The 24572-nt window shown below is 41.8% G+C and overlaps 1 protein-coding gene across 1 annotated transcript; it reads left to right on the forward strand.

Annotated features, from left to right (window-relative positions):
* The first annotated feature begins 7494 nt into the window (after positions 1-7494).
* On the forward strand, positions 7495-24407 carry PLEK (pleckstrin). Its single transcript, XM_069850113.1, has 9 exons — positions 7495-7687; positions 10889-11044; positions 15210-15391; positions 16647-16738; positions 17437-17621; positions 19259-19363; positions 21140-21223; positions 22508-22577; positions 23447-24407. Exons 1-9 carry the CDS (start codon positions 7640-7642, stop codon positions 23584-23586), a joined length of 1062 nt encoding a protein of 353 aa, XP_069706214.1. The 5' UTR covers positions 7495-7639; the 3' UTR covers positions 23587-24407.
* Positions 24408-24572: the final 165 nt, after the last annotated feature.

Below are 24572 nucleotides of genomic sequence, written 5' to 3' on the forward strand. Positions count from 1 at the left end.
CAAGCTCCACCAGGGGAGGTTCAGACTGGGTATCAGGAAAAAAAAAATTCACAGAAAGGGTCATTGGGCACTGGAACAGGCTGCCCAGGGAGATGGTTGACTCACCATCCCTGGAAGTATTTAAAAGATAGGTAAACAAGATCATGGGCATGGTTTAATGGCAGATAGGAATGGTTGGACTCAATGATCCAAGAGGTCTTTTCCAACCTGGTGATTCTGTGATTCTATAGAATCACAGAATCACAGAATAACCAGGTTGGAAGAGACCCACCGGATCATCGAGTCCAACCGTTCCTATCAAAAACTAAACCATTCCCCTTAGCACCTCGCCCACCCGTGCATGAAACACCTCCAGGGAAGGTGACTCAACCACCTCCCTGGGCAGCCTGTGCCAGTGCCCAATGACCCTTTCTGTGAAGAATTTTTTCCTAATGTCCAGCCTAAATGATCTCTCAGGAGCCAGAGCTGCCACAGAAGGGAAGGGCACAGATCAAAGATGGTTTTCTGCCTCTTCTTCCTGTACAGCCGAAGGTTTTTGTGAGCCACCGTGCCTAGACTGAGGATCAGATTCTTGTGCCCTGAACTCAACTGTCAACATCAGTATTTGGTTCAGGGGGTTTGCTGGGATTTTATCACAGAATCATAGAATGGTTTGTGCTGGAAGGGACCTTAAAGCCCATCCAGTTCCACCCCCCCTGCAATGGGCAGGGACACCTCCCACTATACTGGGCTGCTCAAGGCCCCATCCAACCTGGCCCTGAGAACCTCCAGGGATGGGGCAGCCACAACTTCCCTGGGCAACCTGTGTGAGCATCTCACCACCATCATCGTGAGGGATTTCTTTCTAACATCTCATCTAAATCTCCCCCCTTCCAATTTTAAAGCCATTCCCCCTAATCCTGTCACTACAAGCCCTTGTAAAAAGTCCCTCCCCAGCTTTCCTGTAGTCCCTTTGGGTACTGGAATGTCGCTATAAGGTCTCCTCAGAACCTTCTCTTCTCTAGGCTGAACAACCCCAACTCGCTCAACCTTTCCTCATATGGGAGGTGCTCCAGCCCTCTGATCATCTTCATAGCCCTCCTCTGGACCCGTTCACATAGTTCCAGATCTTCCTTGTGTTGGGGATTCCAGAACTAGACACAATACTCAGGCTGGGTCTCACAGGAGTGCAGTAGAGGGGCAGAATCACCTCACTTGATCTGCTGGCCTTTTTTTCTTTTATCACTTCATCACAATCTTATTTTAACAGAAAAAAACCCCAAACACGCTACTGTGATTTTAGTATGAGATCAAAATCTCATTTCTCTAAGTCTAATACTACTCTATACCTATGGCTGGTATTGTTCCTTCAAGGAGAAAGACCTTTGGAGGTTGCACCATAATTATACTCTGTAGGTCTCATTCCCGTCTAATAGTTAGAGATTGCTTTTAACCCAGGCGTAGGTTTATGCATCCTTTCCATTACTTGCATTTGTTCTTTTTTTTACTGTTAAAACTGTAATGACTGACAGAGAACTTGGGCCACAAATGTGTTTTTTGTTTGAGTGGCAGAGTTCATGGATTTATTAGGAGAATTTCATAGCTAGCTCACCTACAGGTTGCTCTGTATCTGACTATTTCTTTGTTTTTCTAAAGATAGGATTTGTATGTGGTGCTAAAAGGTAGAATTGCTGAATCAAATGGGAAATATAGCATCACCCGGCTGCATTTCTTTGTGTGTGCAAGTTAATTATTGAACTAATTTTATTGTGGATATTAAGCAAAAGAATATATTCTGCTGAAAACATAACCTCCGGAAAAAAAACCCAACAAAACAAAAAAAACCAAATTAAAATCCTAATTTATTTGCATTGAGTAGGTATCCAGCTAAGAATTGGCTTCACAACGTGTCTACACAGTAAGGTTCCCACAAAGATATGGGCAGGGCATGATCACTGCATCTCAGAGCTGCGTATATGATGAGTTTTGTAAGACTTCAATCGCAGTCACCTGTAGCAGGGACTTTCATATAGGGGTGTTGTTATACAATGCAATCATCGTTTCTCCCACTGGACAGTCAAGAGTGAAACAAATATCATTTAAAGAAAAACAAAACAACAAATCCCTATATATGATGAGGTAGTAGCAGCATCAACAGTAATGTATGAGAAGAATCTTTGAGGCTTGTTGAGTCACACACGACTCATCTGGTCAAAGGGCTCCAAATCAAAGAGTAGGTGCATTGAATAAAGTAGTAAGGTATAGAAGCAGATCATCCCATAGTGGAGGCCAACTTTTGATCATGGATCATACACTGAACTTGATTGCTTTGCAAAGATCTTTGCTGACTTTAAAGATCCTCAAAAGGAATCACCAAAAGTAGGCAAAATTGATCCCCCTCAACCCTCATCTGGGTCAACAATGAATAGTCTTGAAAATATCTTGTAAGTTATCCGATGATCCAGTTACTACTGTTTAGGTTTTCAGATGAGGAGGCAGTTGCTATATATAGACACGTATCTCATAACAGTATGGTTCCACAAAAGACAGCCACAAGTGCATTTCCTCCTATCTTTTTTTGCTTATTGCAAGAGAATACTTTTTTTTTTGTTATATTCTGCTAGAACTGCTGCACTCTGTGGCTTGTTGAAAGCTTTGCTTGCAGCAATTCCCACTTCTGTAACTTTAAATGTAATTCAGTATGAAATCACAGAGGCTTACACATGGGGAATCTGATAGTATCACTTAAGGTGGTGTGTGAAGAATAATGGCCATTGCCAGGGATCAGTTTTACTCACCTCACAGGCCAGACGTATCATGTTGTAGTAAATTGTGTGTAGCTGAAGGCATTGATTGCAATTAGTTTCCCAAGTACATGAGAGGTCAGATCTATAACGAGTTTTTTTTTTCCCTTCATTATTTCTGCCTGAATGATCATCTTGTTCTGGACACAGCTCAGGCTGTGACTTTATTCCAGACTGCTATGGCAAATAGCACCAAACATGAGAGAGAACTATAAAAGCATCATGCTTGAGATCATGTATGCAGAGGCTGAGTAACTGTTCCACAGTGTGAAAGTGAAATTCAGTGAGAATAGAACATTTATGAAGAAGCAATTTTAAACATAAGCATTGCTTTCTTTTATTGATCTGGTAACTTCACATGCTGTTAGTATATTTACTGATCTGATTCTACCAGATGCTCTTTATCAGTGTAGATCTGGGGGAGGCACTGCATTTGCTATGCCTTTCTGGGAGGTCAGCTTCATTCTGCAAGACTTCTCTCTTGTGCCTAGGCCTTCCCTGTGTCAGCTGCATTGCGTGTATATATTACTGATGGGCAACTACTATAGGGGAGAGGTGAGGCTGGATGCCCACAATGAAAAGTCAGAGCTAATATATAGATAAACCATGGCCTATGCTTTGTGCTGTTCCAGTTTGTCTAGAAAACATTCTGGAGGAAGCTATTTGGTCTTTTGACTGCATCCACTTAATGTGATCTCTCTGTACATGATAGTATGTCAGCTGCATAAGCTTTTCAGTATTAGCATTTATGCACATCTTCCCATGTAGAGTTAATGCAGTAATCCTTCTGCAATGCTCCATAATAACTAAATATAGAAAATGTGCCTTGAGGTCAGAATAACATGTTTCACTTATGACAGCCAAACCACAGCATTTAGATTCCAAGGTGATGTGGACAATACCTGTAATAGCCTTTCTAAGCTTGCCTCTCTTTTGTTACTTTCTTAACACACTGCTAAATTTGGAATTGTTCTGGTTTGGGGTTTCTTTTGGAGAAGTGGATGGGAAGCCACAATCTCTCATTCACTAAAAATAGTAATATGTGTGATTCCTTATGGATTGAATTGTGCTGAGACTTGCACCTGCCAGCTCTCCATTTAATACTGTAATTCTTTTGAGACATCTGCGTCTGTGTGGAAGTAAGAAAGTGTTTTATTGATTTATAAGCTGGACTGAGTCTTTATTATCTTTGTAAACCACTTGTGTATAGTATTTTTCCTATGCAGACAATATTTTCAAACCTACAGCTTTTGATTTAATTTCCTCTGGAAATACAGCTTGATTTGCTGAAAAGATACATATTTATAGAGAACTCACATGTTATGTTACAGATGGAGAGGGCTTATGGCATTTACTGTGCATCAAATATGTTGGAAGAAGAGCTATGCAAGGGCTAGTAGAGAGAGCAGTGAAGCTGATGTAATGAGCTGAGAAACTGCTTGTGTTCCTTGCAGCTAACGGATTTATTTGCAAAGATATGGCTCTGATTTTTAGTCTAAGTGTCCATCAGTTTCTTGTCTAGATCTTGGTCAGATAAATGCAATTGATCACTTTTCTTTTAAATGTTTTTTAGGAGTCGATCCTGAAGTGACAGAAAAAACTCAGAATTTTCTGATGAAATGCAGCAGCAAGATCTGCTGTACAAGAACAGATTGGCAATAAAATAAGCTAAAGTCTGCAGACTGTGCTGTCGTGGCAAACGTTTCTAATCCAGCATCATACACCTTTACGTATTTTGAAGAGAAATGGGAAGAACAGGGTAAGTTTATAGCAGGCTTGCACAATGCAGGTGACATTCTCTTTCTGCTAGACAAAGCTCTCTTCTCCCCTCTTTGGAGAGTTTTAAGAAACACAGTCCTTCCTCTCTCTTATGCCTGGTGCTGCTCTTTAGGAACAGCTGCACAAAGAGGGCAAGTCAGCAGTCTAGTCTGTCCCTCACGCCTGCCGTGTCCACTGTATGGTTAAGGACCATTTTGCTTCATGGGAGTGTTTTTGCTGATTAGCACGTTTCTGCCTGGGAGAAGATGAAGTGCTGATTCCCCTGCGATTGTGTGTGATAAATGAAACCAAGTGTTAAAAGTATTATTCCAGACATGTAAGGTAGAAGGGTAAAAGGAATAGCTGAACTTTGAAGATGAAATAGAAAAAATATAGAGTAAGGGAAGTGTTATAAAAGTGTTATATTCAACTAATACTGGATGGAGGTAATACGCTTTGACACTGAGTCACTTTAAGTAGCTAACAGTAAATTCTGGAGTCATTGGTTTGGTGCCACTATACTTAGAATTGCATTTCACATCTCCAAGGTAAATGAGAAACATTTACACATACAGGTAAATGAGAAACTGAGCTTTTTCAGAATTGTGGAGTCAGCATCCTTTTTTGTTCATGTTAAACCAATTTTAGTGTAAGGTCATATATAAGCTCTATTGAAGAGGATCTGTTCCTGAATGTTTCATATAATCAATTTATATAGCAGGGCCCTGTCATCCTGACTCAGCACAAACACTAAACCAGTGGGAAGCAGGAGAGCACAAAAACCTGTGGAAAAGCTGCCTGCAGGGAGAAAAATGCTGGCAGATCATTTCTTTGTTCCCCATTAGCCCTTCCAGCTGAGGAAGAGATTTCCTTTCTTCAGGTCTGAGGGGCCTCAAGGTGAAGACAAAAGTGTGAACTGTGAGCCAGTTCTTAGTCTCTCATGCTTGCCCCAGGCTCTGTAGCATTATAGCCTCAAGGCAGCTAATAACAGGATAGGTCAGCTCATCCAGCCATACGGTGAAAGGTATTTAATTGGAGTTGTCAATTGTCTGTGACCTATATTTTTGGGTTATCCAATCAGAGAAAAAAAAGTAATAAAAAAAAATGCACCTTTTCCCAAAGGTAGAACCACTTGAATGAAAAGGAAGAAAGTAATTCACCCTCTTAAAGCAAAAGGAATTACTGAACAAAGGTCACATTATACAGGAGGACTCTACAAGCTCCTCAGTTCATCAAGCATCAGTTAAAGGGTTATGGAAAATGGAGAGAGCCTTCACAGAACTAAAAAAGTCAAAAATCCAGTTAGATCATCTGAACTCTGAAATGTGCCTTCATTTCGTTCCAGGCTCTGGGAGTGGTAGGCAGGTAAAATTGTAAATACGACACAAAGCTTTTGGATCACTTTTTAATGATAAATTTTTACTTTTAGCTCAGTTTACAAAGAGTATGTAGCTTCTATTATCTATGTGTGTGTTTCTCTCTCTCTAGTAATTTTAGAATCTGTTGGCTGATGTCAAGTGCACTTGGCAGCTGGAGACTTCGAATGTGCATATTGACTCTTCGATTTGCAAACCGCCTAATGGATGATTGACTTGGTCAGCCTTTCATAGCAATCAGATCCTCGTGCTAGCATGATTTACATGAACAAGGGAACAACATACTGAGACTCTGTAGGTTCTAGAAACAGGAAAGCTAACAACCTAATAGTACATAAAAGCATCACAGAAAGGTATGCTGCGGGCAGAATGCACTGCAAAGTGTATAGCCTGAGACTGCTGGTGTGGAAAGGTTCCCTGCCTGCAGGTGAGGATGGAGCAGCTAGTTGAGAAAAGTCTGGAAAGGAAAATATCAGTTCACACAGTGAAGAGAAACATTCAGCCGCTGGGCTGGTGAAGCACTAAAACAGGCGACCAAGGAAAGAGCACAACCTCACCTGTGGGAGGACTGCTAAATAAGCATCAGAGATGAACGGCTAGAGAAAGTCTCTGAGGGCTCTTCTAAACTTCTGATCCTCTGTCCCAGACCTTATCAGGCTTCTGTATACTTCTGAGTAAAGGCTGAGACAGTCAAATGGAGAGCAGTAATTTCTGTGGGAAAATTCCCCTTTTGGGAGTCTTTACAAGTGGCAGAGGTGAGAGATGGAGTAACCCTCATCTGGGCTCAGCCTTTATCTGAACTGTCTTAGCTGTGAAAGTGGTCTAGAGTCCTGTGTGTGGTGTGGGAAAGTATTTTGCTCTTGGCAATGCAGCAGGATCCTCATTGCCTCCTGCATACCAACACCCTTCCCTCTGTATGAGGAAGGCGGATTGTGACTCTGGTATATCTCAGCTTTTGAAAAATAACCCTTTTTGTCTTGTCTTTTACCAAATATAGCTAAATGAGCTCTGCAGCACGTAAAAGATGCTTGTAGAAAGTGACATTGTGCAGTGCTTTATGTAATGCGCTGGCCTAATCCAAGTAATCCGTTTGACAGCTAAAGTCTTTGAGAGATCTCAGCGTCAAACTCCCAAACCTGATTGAGCCTGATAAACAAATTTCTTGTATCAACAGGGGGCGCATCGTCATTAACCAAGTGAGGGCTCTCCTGCTCTCTGTCAGACCCCAGGGGCTCTCTCAGTGGGAGTCAAACTTCAAAGGTGGGATGAAGTGATGCAGTGACAGAACCAATGAGTTGGAAACCTCTCTCTTGGACCATTTTGGCATGCACCAAGCAGCAACACAGTTCTCCACTCTGTTTGTTGTTTTGCTAGAGTTCATGCATTTGCAGAGTGGGCCTGATTTCTTGGGATTGGGCACTAAAATGCTTATGTAATTTCCTGTGACTCTGTCATTAAGCCTGGCCACGTTTGATACAGTTGAGCATTTTGTCATGCTCTTGCCAATTCTGTCAGAGGCAAACTATGAATACACACGGTGCCTCCGCGTTTCCCTATCTCTCACTTTGTAAGAGGAAATGGGCTGGTTTTCATGTGATTAGCAGGCAGAGGAACTTGTGAAAGTGACACAGCTGTACTGTAAAAACACCAGCCCTCAGACTTTGCTGCTAGAGGAACTTAACTGCCGGCATTGATAGACCCGAGAGCAGGATTGCCTGAGACATGGAGCGAGAACCAATGCGCATAAGGGAGGGCTACTTGGTTAAGAAGGTAAGTGGGCAGTTTTGGACTGGGTAGAGGAAGAAACTAACTCTGAATAGGTTAGTGAGGTGTGAGGAAACGTACTTTGGTTTTGGTTATTAAAAAGGGTAATTTCTTTCCAAAAAGAAAAGGCAAATGCACAGAATTCTTAGAGCAGTGAAACAATGGTGTGTTATTAGGTACTTGCTAGCAGCAATATCTTGTCAGAATAATACTTAATGCATTTTGCACATATTTCCAATGTACTTTTGTTTCAAAAGATTTGTATTTTGACTAAGGAACCTAATGCCTGTAGCGGAAGCTTGGCAAAACAGGTAGCAGCTTGAAAAGGTCACTCTTTGTTATTGTTTCTACTGACACTGAAAGGGAGTAAGTTTGTAAGTAATTGCAAAGCTCTAGTGATGCTGTCATGGGGAAGGAGAGCCAAACTAGTGCTGTGCGTGTTGCAGATCTCTAGTTCCAGTGGCCTGATATATACAGCCAGTGGGTCACAGTATTTTTCCATGACAGCAGAATGGCTGGTAACTTAGCCACTGGGACAGTCCCGAATTGTGTGCCTGGCTTGGTATGCCAGGGAAAAGATTCATACAGATGTGCCAGTGTCAGTCCTTCCCATTCCAGCGTGTGCTGAGTCCCCAAAAAGTTTCTCTGTTCAGGTCCTGCTAAAGTTGCTGCTTGGTGCTGTCACAATGGCAACAAGGAAGTGGAAATTGTGTCCGTTTCTTAGAACAGGCAGCCTCTTAGCTGGCTCTGTCCCTGCAGAAAAAAGTTTTTGCTGGTGGCCAGGAGTGGCAGTGTGGTAGAGGAGGGGCTGGAGGGCAAAAGGAACAGAAGATACAGATCAAACTGGTACCAGCTGTTTGATATATCAGTGAGGCTGCTATGAATTCCACACCCAGAGCTTCCAGCTGGGATGAGCATGCTCCTCGTTAACTTTACCTGCTAATTACATACTCTCCTCCTTTTCTTTATGCCTGTAAAGTGAAACCTCGCATTTGGCCTCCCAAAGGAGTCATACATGCAGCCATATCTCTTTTTGCAGAGAATGAGGGCCATTTATCACTGACTTTCTCCTCCTGATACTTACATCAGGCTGGGGAGCAGTGCTGTACTTGGAGTCAGTGCTTTAGCTGTGACAATGTGACCTCCAGTAGAAGTGGGATGCAACTTTGGTGTTAATTTAAGTCAGCTTGAACCTCTGTTTGTATATTTTAGTGACCTTGTGTCTTCTTTTGAGCATAAGAAACGGCTAATTTTCTAATCTTGTAGTGCTGCAGACATTACAAAATGCTGTTCTACCAAAGCAAAGTGTGTGGTTTTGAAGCGGCTAATGATTTCAGAGAGCAATTCAAGGAATGCTCACTTATCTGTATGTGCAGTCTTTGGAGTAGGTGTGATGATTTGATTTTTAGTCCAAGAAAATAAAATCCCACATCCTGCTTGCTTGTCTTTCATGGGTTGTTTTAGTAAGAGTAATGTGACCATGTTTGAGTTTGCTGCTGGTATGGATCTGAAACTGCCAGTCTAACACTGTTCCATAGTGGCTTCCATTGGCAGACCATGGCAGAGTCTGCTCTTAAAGAATTACTGGACTTCTCTGTTTATGAACATAAGTATTGTAACCGGTGGCAAACCCACAGACAAAGGAGTTTGCAATAGGTCTTTTCTTGGCTCATCATCTTACTTGATTAAGCAGGAAAAGATCCAATGGGCCAATTTGTGCTCTCAAAAATTGGTAAATTCTTATGGCTTATTAAAATAAATAAACAACGAAAAAAAAGAAAACAGCAGTGAACCCATATGTGGTACCCAGATGAGACTCTTTTTTTGTAGTTCCCTGTTTAGCTGGGTTTCTGGAGAGCCCCACAGGACAGTGACTTTCCTTTAAAGGGTATAGCATTCATTTGTGGGGCACCTTCTGCTTCCAATGAGGGCTGCAGAGGCTGGAAGCAGGTCTGGCTGTTAGTAAGATCTCAGCTGTCAATTTTCCCTCCCCACCCTGTAATAGAACATAAGGTCTGATTCAGAGAGCAAGGGGCCTTTCTTGGAAGGTGAAGCAGAAAAAAAGGAAGTGGCAGACAAAGGGTTAAATTGGGGAATAATAAAATGAAAGACTTGGCATGTTTCTGTACCATTCACTTCTGTAGAAATACAAAATGCAAATGTGGACTAACTCTGCCAGGCTTTCAGGGTTAACAATGATATGGATGGAGTTGTAGGAGGAGGATAATTTTCGACCTCTGTAATGGAAAAAGCAAGGGAGACTAATACTTTTGAAGGATGGCCTCTCTGATTTGGGGACTACAAGTGTTTGTTTGTATGCTTTGGTAGCTCTTCAGAGGAACTGCTGGTATTCAGCATATCTAAATGTTCATTTGGCTGAGCACGCGAGTCACTGGGGTATCTGGGATTGTGACTGCTTTTGCAGGAGGTTGCAGGCAGGACCAGAGAGATCATCTTGTTAGGGTGCATCAGTCTTAGTAATTCTAGTGATTAATCACACTCAACACATAGAAACAGGTTGTTCCTCCCTGAGTCCTTGAGTTTTGCTGCGTGTTTCACTGTATGTAGGATCCACACCTCTCATTATCTCTGTATGTCATGCATTCACAGCTGTGTTTCAGGAATAGGAAATAAAAGCTTTAAAAAAATTAAGTACCTCAGTTCCTCAGCACAGCATTGAAGATGGGCATCCTCAGGCCCTTAAACTATTCATTACTCTTATAGTTAGTTTTTATATGTTATATGTATAAGAAAGCGTGTGCTTTCTTATCAGAGACCCAAGCCTCAATGACTGTCAAGTCCCAGATAAGACATGAGATGCCCAGGTTAATGAAACTGTCCTAATGGGCCAGTTTGCATCCAGAAATTTTGGGGATTATTCATAATATTGCCATTATGTTATCTTGAAGACAGTGGTTGGGACTAACTGATACTGAAAAAAACCATCTGCTGGGGCAGGCAATGTGTTTTTGGAAAAACTCATGGCTGGAGCAACTGCAAGGGGAAATGAATAGTGGTCAGAAAAGTAACAGCAATGTTTTACTGCATAGTGAGATGATGGGTGCGGTTGTGGTGTGTTCCCCTTGAGACACTAACTACAGTTATCTTGGTGTCAGTCAGACACGCCCTGGAGGGTCATATCTTTAGTGGATACTGTGTGAAGAGTGATTTATTGAACATAATATACAGAGTGATTTATTGATGCAGGGCAGCATATTTAATACCTGGAAGCCAATGTGGGTCGTGCTCTTAGAAGATGGGATCGAATTCTACAAGCGGAAGGTTGACAACAGCCCCAAAGGAATGATCCCACTAAAAGGAAGCTCTATTAACAGCCCATGCCAAGATTTTGGCAAAAGAATGGTTAGTACAATTTTTTTATGATGGTGGTTGATAGTATGCTCTTCCTAGCTCTCTCTGGGTACTGTGAGCTGCCTGCACAAGGAGACTGTATTATCATACCTGGAAGGAGAATCGCATGATTATGCATTCCCACCCCATGCCTAACACAGGTTTTTTAATCCCTGAGCTGGCAAGGGGATTGTCCAGCTGATTCAAAAGGGTTTGCATTTAACTGCTGTGGTCAAGCTCATTTACTCTTCCTTTTTTGCTAACAGCTCCTGCCTGAGCCACCCTTGGGCATAGCTCAGCAAGCCTTGCTGTTCAACCTCTGCAGCTTTAGACCTGACCTCCTGCTTCAGCCAGCAGCTGTGTCAGTGCGTTGCCTGGGCACTGATTGAGAGCCTTGTGTTGCAGCTCTTGCCTTTACATCTTTTGCAAACCATTAATAATAAAGGTGAAGCAAAATTATGTCTAAGGACTAGAGCACAGGGCAGGAACAATAAATAAACCAAATAAAGGAACAGATATTAAGTGCACACAGTTGGTTCTAATTCTGCTGATTTGACACCATGTTCCTACATCATCTAACTAACAAGCCGCAGCAAGGCAGTCCTTGCTCTATACATAAGATATGATGCACAGGGAGAAGGGTTCTCTGTTCAAGAGTATCACTGACCCTACATCATAATGGTAGAAATCTTTTCTCATGAGACATTCTTTTCCAAACAGTTTATGGGGTTTTTTTTTGTTCTATTTTTTTTTATTAAACTCCCACTGAGTCACTGACATCAGTATTGGTCTACAGTAGTTCCTCAGAAATGTCAGTAACATTTGCACATTTAAGGAAAGGATAATTCACCAGCATATGTGCATTCTACAAAACAGGCAGAAAGGTCTGAACTAGCCGATGTCTGCTGAAGGCAGAGTGAGAGAGCTTCTCACCTGCTCAAAGTGTTGCTAGAGGGAAGTACCAGTTTGCAGGAGATGCATTGCATCTGTATGATGAAGTCTTCAAGGATCATTCATTTGACTGCAATGAGTTTTGCATTATGCTTCATTTTACATTATGAGTTTACATAATGAGTTTTACATTACATTTCATTTTAATTGCTGGGGCCTTTTCTGAGGTTGAACAGAGGGGGAAAAAAAAAAAAACAAAACAGGAGGATCCCAGACCTGGGGGTCTGAAAAGCACCTTTACATAAGATAGGTCTGATGCAGAGTTTGCTGAAGTCAGTGGAAGCGATCCAAACAACTTCAGCAGGTGTTGGAGCAGATCCATCTTACTGAGCTGGAGGGATAATTCTGCAGGTCCATAGACAAACATATTTTACGCCTGGAGGCATATTTTCTCTTAAAATTCACTCTGTTCAAACAGTTAAAACTGCAACATGCTTATTCATATCAGCAATGCCATCGCTGGGACTGTTTTTACAAGTAGTTACTGCCCAATATAAATGAACCTAAATTTATACATATATTCCTTGAAAATATAGTATATTGATTTTAGTATCTTGCATTTTACAGCTTTATTATACTGCTGAATCCAAATCTTCTTCTGCATTCCATCCTGCATTCTCATAGGTTATGTACAAAAGCCTACAAAGAGTTCTTCCTCTTATACGAATTACTCTGGTTCTGAGTGGTTTGCTAAGTTTACTTCATAGGGCTGGAAGTGAAAATATATTTTTAGGACAGGTGTTCTGTAGGATGAAAATTGAGATAATTCTCATTATGTTGGTTTTAAGTCCTGTCTCACTCACTTGTGGTAGTAACTGTTGAGCCATGAGCAGGCCTTTATATTCATCTGGTTAGAAGTCAGCTCTTTCAATCAACTTGAGCATCTGCATCAAGGCCTAGCTTGAAACCTCAGGGTACATCACTAATACACTTCATGTCCTACATCAATTGGAAAAAGCAGGTGCTGAGGGTAAAGAAAACAATCTTGGATTTGTTAAACAGAGGTACAGCCTTGTTCAGAAGAGGCTGCAACTGCATATTTTTAGATTTTATTTCAAAATGCATTCACCGCTCTTTGCAGTTCTTGATCTGAAGTTGGGTCATTGCTTAATATGATATTTATTGTTCTATACTTGTGCTTTCTCTATTTTCCCCATGGTTTACCTGTGGATGGCATTGTCATGTATGGTTGCTTATATTTTAAGTTAGGACAAATGAATCTGACTAAAATGTTAGTGTTTAGTTCGGTCTAATGGTTTAATTTTCTTAAAAGCACAAACAGATATGCATCATCAGAAGAAGATTTGGTCAGCTCTAGGATTAGAGACTCAACCTCTTTACCAGTTTCAGAGGAAGCCTGGATGTCTTGCTTAGTGGCCAGGCTTTCTAAAAGCTAAAGTTAAGAGGAAGAGCTTTCCTAATCTCCTGGGAAAAGGAAAACTGGAAAACACCTTCTTTAGCATTTCACTGAACGTTGCTTCTTAGCATATTGATTTTGAGAATGCTGATTTTTCCTTTGGTAAAAGCTTGCTTTAATGTTTTGACATTTTATTCTGTTAATGTGGTGTGTTAGCATAACTCTTGGATATTGCAGTTTGGAGAGATCTGCCTGCCTGCTTTTCACATGCACCTTATCATAGAATCATAGAATAGTTTGGGTTGGAAGGGACCTTAAAGATCATCCAGTTCCAACCCCCCTGCCATGGGCAGGGACACCTCCCACTAGACCAGGCTGCCCAAGGCCCCATTCAGCCTGGCCCTGAACACCTCCAGGGATGGGGCAGCCACAGCTTCCCTGGGCAACCTGTGCCAGTGCCTCATCATCCTCAGCGTAAAGAAATTCCTCCTTATGTCTCGTCTAAATCTGCCCCTCTCCAGTTTACACCCATTGCCCCTACTCCTATCACTACCAGCCTTTGTAAACAGTCCCTCCCCAGCTTTCTTGCAGACCCCCTTTTTTGTATGTCAATTTTCAGGATGTAGCTCTTTACTGCATAAGAGACAAGGTGTGTGTTGCTGGAAATATGAACGGTATCAGATAAGAAAGGGTTACTTCTCTGACTGAAATGGATTTTTAAGGAGCCAATGCTTTATAAGACTGAAATCTGTCATCTGTGAAAGTGGGAATTCTGCACAGTTTCAGGGTGTTTTTCCCATCAGCAACGACATGGAAGATGTGTATTGGGATGTTCAGAAATGAGCCATATGCAAATGCAAGAGTCAACAGACTCTTTCGGTGTTCTGATTTCGTTGCTGTAGATTCACTGCTCTTTGCTCTTTGACAGCAGTCTCTTCTCTACTTGCCCCCACTGACCCATGCTGCTTGCTTGCTGATTAGCCTGTCCTTTTTATAGATGCCAGTTGAGTCAGAACCTGTTGTATTTATTCTAATACAACTACGGAACAACTTACAGTTCCCCTTATAGAGAACTATATTTTAGAGGAATTGGAAACCCTCTTGACTGAGTAATTAGATCCAGATTTTCCACCCAAAAGATCACTGGATGAAAATGAGATCAAACAGCATGAACTTTGTAGGGTTGGTGGGTTTTTGGTTTTTTTTTAGATTAGTGTTGGGGTTTTCTTTTGCTTAGAACTACCTTAAAAAGATCTTCTCTCAATTTTGGGAAATAACAGTTTTTGCTAGTGTGTTTAGAAAGGTAGTGATCATAAGATGTATCCAAGGATTGGACATATCATCTCCCTACCAAGTTCTTAAAGGTTTGCTTAGGCTGTAGACGTGTTCAGCTACTCTCCAGTGTGACTGTGACCTTTTCTCCCCTTGTGAATCAGTATCTGAGCAACATGATGCAGGGTTGGTTTTTTTTTCCTCCTTCGGGCTGATCACATCTCTGCAACACTAGTGCAAATTTTACTGTAAGCCAGCAGGGGCTGGGCATGTCAGTCTTTCAGCTGTGTTAAGCTTCCCAGAAAAAGTTAAAATCTGCAGCTATTACTATGCCACTAACCTCATCTGTATGGACAGGACACTAACCTCATCAGGATCCCTCAGAGGGAATAACAAAAGGAGTCAGTTATCTGCAATGCCTCTTCATGTTTTTCTTCAGAGATTTTTTTTTTTTTTTTTAGTTTAACTGTGGCTCTAAGGTACTTTCCATAGTCTCTTAGAGCACAGATAGGCTGATTGTTGTGGTGGTATAAGGTTAATCATTCCCAACTGACTACACCAAAGTAACTTTAAACAAAACTGCATATATCATTCCAGTTTGTCTTCAAGCTCACTGTGGCCAAGCAGCAGGACCATTTTTTTCAAGCTGCCTACTTGGAGGAGAGAGATGCCTGGGTACGGGATATCAAGAAAGCAATTAGTTGCCTAGATGGAGGCCAAAGGTTTGCCAGAAAATCCACAAGAAGGTCTATCAGACTTCCTGAAACAATCAACCTGAGGTTTGTGCTTGTAGCTCTGCTCCCTTGATTACTTCCATCCATAGGTGGTGTGCCAGATCCGTAACCTCGGTCTGTAAGGGCTTCGAAGCACCTCTGTCCTCACTACCTCTCTTGTTTTCTTCAGAGTCCTTTCTGCATGACTGATGTTTTCAGAGCGGACAATGTGGCAGAAATGAGCTAGTGATCAGGACTGGGAAGATTGATTTTAATGCATCATCTTTTACCAAACTATGCTTATTTATCACAGGATTTTGCTGATAAGGAGATTTCTGAGCACGCTGTGGTATGAAAGGAGACCTTAGGCAAAGCTTGCCTCTTCCAGGAGAGACATTTTTATACAATATTTGATTTATTGCAAAACTATTTTAAACCTTTTTTTTTCTCTCCAGAGAAATGCTGATGTTAGCCTACTTTTTTTGGATGGTGAGTTGTGTGGGTTGTCTGGCAGACAACTTGAAACTGGCAAAAGGAGAAGAGATAAAGGGCACACACAGGATACCATCTGTTTGTCAGTACTTAAAAAAATAAGAATAACTTAATTTTTGCTCCTGAGCAGTAAATACAAATAAGTAAATATAAACGAGTTTGCAGTGCTACTTGGAGGACAGTAAAACTGCATAGGACCAAGATCCAACTAAATCCGACTTCAGAGGCTTCAGTGGAGGATCACCATGACCAACAGGCCAAAGGATTTAGCCTGTGACATTTAATATTTGTCCCTCTTGTCATTCTGGAGCTCCAAGGAATTAGAGTTCTGAGCAAATAAAAGGCATGGGGAAGGAAGGAAGTCAGACCAGGGGTCACTGAGATTATTTAAAGCTCTTGAGAGCACGCAGTCTTTGGAGGTATCACAGTGTCAGAGGTTTTCTGCTTAGCCAAGGACTCTTGGGGGGAACATAGCAAAGCAGTGAGCTCCGCTGTCAGCACTGAGACTGTGGGGCCCTGTAAAGGTGCCTCAGCAGTGGGTGTTCTTCTCTTCACACTACAGTCACCACAAGTTGTTCTGTTCTTAAAATATGGAGGGGGTGGTGAGCTGTTTGTGTACTCCTGCTTCTGCTCTTGCAGCTGTGACAGTGATGTAGTGAGGCTTCCAGGCTTTGCAATGTAAAATTTTTAGGAGATTAAACTAAGCTATGCCAAGGCTCTGCAGAGATCAAAATGCCAGGAAAATGTGAAGACCTCATGAATGACAATGACACGAACTGGCTAAAGCTTTCCATTTGCTAACCGTTTCTGTGGTTCATTTTATGCACAGTGCTTTGTACCTGTCAATGAAAGATCCTGAAAAGGGAATAAAGGAGTTGAAGCTGGAAAAAGACAAAAAAGTATTCAATTATTGCTTTACAGGTAAGCAGGTCTTGCCCCTCTTTTCCGTACAACAAAGAGAGCATAGGGCTGAGAGACTAAAGATAGATGAAAGGGCTCTAAGCTCTGTAGAGCACAGAGAAGTCTGAGAAGAAAACCTGGCAGTTGTTTTCTTGACAACATAGGAGGTACTCAAAGGATGAAGCGTTCAGTCATGACCATGACAAGCAAGAGAAGAGGAAGAACTTTAGCCAGTGCCAGAAAGATTGAAGTAGATCTTTGTAGAAAGTTGCGTGAAACACTTAACTCCAGAAGAGTTATTCCTTTCTGATTTTTTCATCAAACTGTGTCACATTAATTCCTGTCCAAGTGAAATCTGTGGGTGCTTAGAGTCAAAAGTCACCCTGTTTCAACTGCACTATCAGTAACACAGCAGCCTGCAGTCCTTTGTACTTCCCCAGTCCCTGTGGCTTCCCAGCTCAGCCCTGCATCTCCTCCCAGCTCTCTTCTCCCTCAGGTACAGCGTTCAAGAGTTATATTGGCCCCTGCCATCAGTTGAACTTGCCATCCCTCATTGGATGACCTGAGCACCTTTCTGGATTATCTCTCTGTGTTGTCACTTAAGAACGTCTTTCAGGAAGTTGATGAACAGATGGAGTAGGCTTGTTGCCTATTTGTTTTTAGGCCTCTTTGTGCCTGTCTTGGTTTGTAGCTGACATTGCTTGTTCCTTTCTAACCAGGCACCTCTGTAATTGACTGGCTGGTGTCCAGCAACTCCATCCGAAATCGCAAGGAAGGTCTCATGCTTGCCTCTTCCCTCTTGAGTGAAGGCTACTTACAACCCGCAGGGGATACATCCAAGGCTGCTGCTGAAGGCCTGTCTGACACACCTTTCTTGGATCTCATTGATGCCTACTACTACTTTGTGAGTGCTGTATTCTGGCTCTTTTAATTGTCTCGGACTTACTGATGTTTTGCTTTTCTCGGGCTTCTTGTTAGGTTTCTTCACTCCTGGAGGAAAGATTGTACAGAAATGCAGATCCGTGTTAATTATCTTTCTCTATGTGATACTGGGAACAAACTGGCTCACTTAAATATTTGTAAGCATGACATATTTCTTCTGACACCCTTCTAAACGTGAACTGAGTGCTGAGATCAGGCTGGGTTTTTTTTAATCTAGACTTTTTTCCTGGTAATTTCACCAGTGGCCAGAATGTAGCCATCAGTTCCCCAGATGATTCAGTGGAAGGGAAGAGAGTAATTCATTATCTCAGAATGGCAGAAGCTACAAACCTGTTTTTGTGCAGAGCCATCAAATGTGACTCAGTGTGCGCACACGTATGCACACAGTTTGCCTGTGAGCAGGGAAGCAGAAGTTTTTAATATCCCCAAGTAATACTTGTCCTATGTAGCTTACTCAACCTTTTCAATTTATTGCTTCGTGTTCTGTAGATGGATTTGAAGAACCTGCAATATCACAATTGTAGTCAAATACTGCTTTAAAGATGTTTGGCTTATGAACTTACAGGAACAAAAAAGCATGTCTTCTTGTCAAGTGAAATGCTTAAATATTACAATTCAGTTTATGTTTACCACATAAAATCACTCAGCTTCAGCAAAATCAATCTTTCATTACTTTATTTGTTTTCCTAGAATGTATCTCTGGTAGGAAGATTTATCTGTGCAGCAATGGAAGCAGAGACACTGCTGGTGAAGGCTACCTTGGTGACCACCACAATTCCCAACTGCCTAGGAGATTTCTCCTAGCTGCACGTGTGCACTCCACTCATTTTCAGCTTGTTTCTAGTTTGATTCAATACCAGTGTGGTGTGAGGAGGTCACATAAAGTCAATATCTGAATTGCTACCATGCAAGCCGTCAGCACAGACGTTAACTCTAAGCCATGTGAATGCTTACATTCATTTGAACAGTGTAAGGTTGCAGTAAGTAGTGTCACAATTTATCTGGTGTGGAATGGATGTGATGCATGGATCCTGAGACGGCCTATGTTGTTATGATGTATGCACATCACAACGTCCCAGATACAGAAAACTGTGAATTTAAAAGTCTAGGGATAGTTCTTGTGGGAGAATACAGCCTAGATGGAGCATTTCTTCTTCCTAAATTCTAGATAGTTGTGATGGATGGAGGAAGAAGGGTCTGTTAGATGCAGAGATGGCCAGCCTGGAGTGTATTGGCTGTGCTGGCATTGCTTCACATGCACTGCTGTCTGTGCATTTAAAAACCTGTGACATTATGGGTTTGAGGCAGCCTGTCCATTGTGGAGGAAATGTAACCAGTGGAGGCACGGACATATACACAGACACTCCAGTTCTTTTCAGATGCTCTGAGACTTACTGGTCCTACCTCACACTAAAGTGCTTCCACGGTGGCTTGGAGAGCTCCTCAATTTCCCTGGGAGGTTTTTTTCCAGTAAAGGAGTTGATTTTTTGGGCTGTAAAAAACCAAGGTGGAGTGAAGCCAAAGAGAAGCCAAACTTATATGTGTACATAAACATAGAGCAGCTGTGTAACTTCTGAATTTTCTCTTGTGGTCATGCAGACAGACAGTGGGTTTTTCTGCGAGGGAAATTCTAGTGATGATGATGTGGTCCTGAAAGAAGAATTCAGAGGCATGGTAGTCAAACAAGGATGTTTGCTGAAACAGGTCAGTATTGCATGTGTTCCATCCTGTCACTGGGATGATGTTGCATGGGTAGAAGATTACACTTTTTATACCTGAAAGCTTAAGAGAAGAAACTAACCTATGCTATCTCCACATTCGACAGGTTTAATCTCTGTCCTTCATGCCTTTGCACAAAGAACATTTGCCATAACATGGCACCAGGGCTTCTGCCCAGTGTTGCAATGTTTATTGTTCTTACTATGAAATAAGACGGTTTGTAGATTTAAATAGGAATCATAGAATCGCTTGGTTGGAAAAGACCTTTGAGATCAAGTCCAACCATACCTGTCCACTATTAAACTATATCCATCTACCCCCCTTTTAAATACCTTCAGTGTTGGTGACTCAACCACCTCCCCAGGCAGCCTCTTCCACTGCCTGATAATCCTTTTGGTGAAGAAATTTTTCCTAATATCTAATCTGAACCTCCCCCGGTGCAACTTGAGGCCATTTCCTCTCATCCTGTCGCTTGTTAGCTGGGAGAAGAGACCAGCACCCACTTTGCTACAACCTTCTTTCAGGCAGTTGTACACAGTGATGAGGTCTCCCCTCAGCCTCCATTTCTTCAGGCCAAGCAATCCCAGTTCCCTCAGCTGCACACATTAGTGAACTGAAGGCAAGACCAGGGTTCTTCAATAAATAAAACAGAATAGTTCAGTTGGAAAGGATTGACAACGATCATCCAGTCCAAATGCCTGACCCCTTCAGGGCTGACCAAAGGCTAAAGCATGTTATTAAGGGCCTTGTCCAAATGCCTCTTAAACACTGCTAGGCTTGGGGTATTGACCCCTCTCTAGTAAGCCTGTTCCCATGTTTGACCACCCTCTCTGTAAAGAAATGTTTCTTAATCAGCCTGAACCTCCACCATTAAAATATTCTTTGGGAGCCTAAGAACTGTTTGGTGGTGCTCATTTGTATTTTTTTTTTGCTCAATCAAATTACTCAAAAGCGATGGAAGAAATTAGATACACATCTTTCTGCTAATTTTTCCCCTGTCACATTCACATCTTCCTGGTTAGTAGGAGTTTTCTTTGCAAACAGTGTAGCTAATTGAGAAACTAATATTTTGAAATGCTGAGAGGAAGTGATTCATGACAGTTTGCCACCATTGTTAGTCTGGATTTGGTCACCCTCAGTGAACTATGGATCATTGCTTGGGAGTGTCACTGCTTCTGCTGAGAATGCTTTAAGCAGATCTAGATTTTCCCCACCCATCATTTCGGTCTTGAAAACAGGCAATGAGGCATCCATGTCCCTATCAGAAGTGGTGTTATTTGTGTTTGAGCTTCTCAGCCACAAACATTCTCTGGGGTGCTTTAGCCAGATAAGCTTTTTTTGTTGTTGTTGCTGGGTTGTTGTCTTTGTAAGGAGAGAACAACCTTCAGCTCCTTCTTGCCAATAGTTTGAAGTACTTTCCTGCAAGACTTTTTGCAGCCATATCTGGCAAGCGTTTAAACCCAGTTCTCACAGGCCTCATGTGAATGTCATAACTGCTAGACTATGAGATATGCGTAGGGGAATCTCCTATGTTGAAGCTGTTCTACTTTTGTACAAAATAATAAAGAGAAACCAGTGTGATAACCCAGTTGCTAGGAAAAACAGTGGGATGCAGGAAGGCCAGGTTCAAGTCCCATTCCAATGAATATTTCCTGCCTAAAATATTCAGCTTTTTCCCTTTTGTATTTGCCTGTTCTCTCATGTAGGTAAGCTGTCTGTAAAAGTTTGCAGGCAAAGCAGTTTGTTTTTGAATTTTCGTAGGGACATCGGAGGAAGAACTGGAAAGTGAGGAAGTTTGTTTTAAGAGATGACCCAGCATATCTCCACTACTATGATCCTGCTGGGGTAAGAGACATGCGGTTTATTTCCCTGTTTTATTTTAAAGCAAACACGTAGAAATATCTGAATGGAGCATTTGCATGGGAATGTGTGAAAGGGAAGGCCAAGCAGGCCTGCGGGGCTGTTTGTGCTCACACGGCCTTGCCATCCTCTGGAAAAGCAGAGTGAGGGATGGTTTCTGAGGCTGCTGAGTTAGGGTGGCAAGTGCCGCCTAAACCTGGAAACAGGTAACACTGAACTGTGCTCTCATCTCTTATCTGTCATTAATTAGAATTAATGTGTGCTCTCACTTGGTTAAAATCAACTAGGTCATAAGTGCAAACAAACACAATAAAGTTGTTCTGCAGTTTACAACTGAAGTATCTTCTGTGTTCAACTGAGACATGGCATTCCATTTCTTGTATAACTCTAACAGGCTGAATCTTGTCCTAACAAAGGCAGGAGCCTTTCAAAATATGGAAAAAAATCCAAAAAATCCAAAAGCTGGATTCAGCCCACAGGTTTTATTTTATCCTGCATTGCTGCAGGAGCAGTGCCATTGTGGGTTACATGTGCTTTATGCAGTGCACGTCCCCCTTGGCAGAGGCAGCCTAGACACACTGGATGATCAGCCGTGAGGAGTTTCTGACCTCCCTATTCCCAGCTTGCCTTTCCCACTCCTGGGACCCCAAAGACCTGAGGTGTGTCAGCTTGTAGGGTCTGCTTCTTTGAAAGTTATGCCAACAAAAATGCATCTTCATCCCTTCTTTGACTATCACAGTCCTGAAATGCACAAGAGGACATTTTGTGAATAATGTTATAGCTGCTTTTACTGCTTGGAAAGAATACTTCTAAGATCTGCTCTTTTTCTAACTGACCTTTTTTCTCTTCGCTGTAAGATCAAAAGGAAAGTTATAGAATCATAGAATCATAGAATAACCAGGTTGGAAGAGACCCACCGGATCATCGAGTCCAACCATTCCTATCAAACACTAAACCATTCCCCTTAGCACCTCATCCACCCGTGCCTTAATTGGCACAAGATTTATAGTCTTGTCCCTTTGTGCAGGACATGCTAATGCTCTGCAGATTCTGAATTCCAAATCCCAAAAGAGATTTCCTCTCTATTTTCCCCCTATCACAGGTTTTTCCCACTCCATGTCATGCACACACTGAGGACTCCTGGTTTCCTGGGTGACATGCTAAGAGTCAGCAAATGTTTTTGTTTCCATTCTCAAGTTGTAGCCAGATACTAACATGTAAACAGTTTCAGAATTGTGGCATTTCATTCAGATTCCATGTCCTCCCCAGGGAGAAGAACCACTAGGAGCCATTCACTTGAGAGGCTGTGTGGTGACTGTAGTGGAAGACATGCCAGACTGTAAGGAACCCTGTATAATACCCTTTTGGTTCATTCTTTCAATCTGCCTGAAATCACAAGTGGTTTTTATTTAAAAGGGGTCTATATGCAACAGTTCAGTAATTCCTCCAGTAACTAGACTCTCTATTTCTGTCTTAATAACTGGAAAAGGATACTGTGGTAAAGGTAGCAACAGGGAATTTTGTGTTTTGTCAGTTGTTTAGAGAAGACTTGTTGAAAGGATGATGCCATCCCTGTGTTAAGATAACTGGCCTTGGACAAAGTAAACTGAGTTTGCTCTTTTTAATTGATGAATTTCGTATGGAAGCTTTACATTAGACAAGGTTATGCCAACAAATTCTTACTGTTCACATCCTGTTCCCTCCCAAAACAAAATGTTGTGGGAACAGCAATGGTTAAACATTCCTGCAAGGAACAAAAAACACTCATTCCACACATCCTCCTCTCTACAGGAGAGGCAGGCTATCATACCCAGCAAGAAGGTCTTTCGGCATCTCAGCATCTGTGTGGGCTGTGCTGGCAGATAAAAATAAAAAGAACCAGAGATTTTGGATGCCACATGGGCATTGGTTTTGCATCTGGCGAGGCACAGAAAGGTTTGGGGGATATGACCTGTCTACAGGATTGGAAATCCTTCTGCAGCTGGGGATTAATTACCCAGAGACTCTTGAAAGTGAAATGTTCAGAATTCATGGGTTGTTTCTCCAAGAGAGAGACCTATATCAGGGACTCAGTCTTGCAATCTCTTCATGAAGGCCTGATAGGCAGAGCTGTAAAAAGGAAGGAAATCCCCTCACAGTGTGTAAAGGAAGAAACATTGTAAATAAAAGTCTTCATTTTCTCATAACTGACTTATTTCTCCCCTGTAGCCAAGAAGTATGATGTTGACAACATCCTCTTTGAAATCATCACAGCAAATGATATCCACTATTACTTGCAAGCAGCCTCATCCACAGAGCGTACAGAGTGGATCAAAGCAATTCAGACAGTTTCTAGGACTGGAAAATGAAGATGATCTGCCAGTGAGAAGACAGACAACAGAAATTAGTTGCTGAAAACAAAACAGGAGAAAGCAGTATCATCCAGAAGGGCATCATAAGGCTTGTGGGTTAGGGTGGGTAGTCGGTTTCAATTCCATAGTGGGGACTAACAAACTAACATTTTTCCACTTATATTATGGTAATATTTTACTAAATTATAGCATAGAACATGCCATATTAGTGTGTGCTGCTTAGAGTCATCAGTCCACCTTCAAACAGTTGTACCTTATAACTTTCCCTGCTGCCACAGCTGATAGTGGAAATTTCACCATCAGCAAGGGACAGTCATGTCATCAACTGTAAGTGAGAAACTCAAGTGGTCACCTGCCATTCAACCTGTGTTGTGTTTCAGTACCTTCAGATATTTCAAAGTCTTCCCAAGACAAGCTTTACACTTTCTTCTTTACCAGGTCTTTTTACTGCTTGTTTACCTACATGAGCAATGTCTTGGATTTAAGGAAATAAATCAACTCATTTTGAAACCTGATCCACTCCTTCATAATCTTTTGATGTCAAGGAAGGGAAGGATGTAGACAGTTATGGAAACACCATGCGGAAAGCAAGTACAGCTCAATGACAGGTGTATGAAGAAAAGTCTCTTTCCACAGTATTTTAAACACAAAGTGATCTCGGTTCGACTTCTTTATCATCTGATTTTGACCTTTGCTAAATTTCTCCACAAGAATCTGTTCTAGGATCATTGATTCCCTTCATTTAGGTCTCCAATGCAGTTGCTAGGGTGTCATATACTGCTGATTTGGCCTGTCTTTGAATTAAGAATCTTGCAGAAGATGAGAGAGGATGCATGAGTTGGTTACATTGAAATACTAATTGGAGTGGTTTGGTTTAGGTTTTTCTTTTTCATTTTGTAACCTCCAGCAACACACTCAATTCTTGGTTCTGTACCTTAGTAATATAAGAGAAACCTTGTGCTTGTTGTAACTGAAATAAACAT

Source organism: Phaenicophaeus curvirostris, chromosome 2, assembly GCF_032191515.1.
Source record: "Phaenicophaeus curvirostris isolate KB17595 chromosome 2, BPBGC_Pcur_1.0, whole genome shotgun sequence".
Lineage (NCBI taxonomy): Eukaryota > Metazoa > Chordata > Aves > Cuculiformes > Cuculidae > Phaenicophaeus > Phaenicophaeus curvirostris.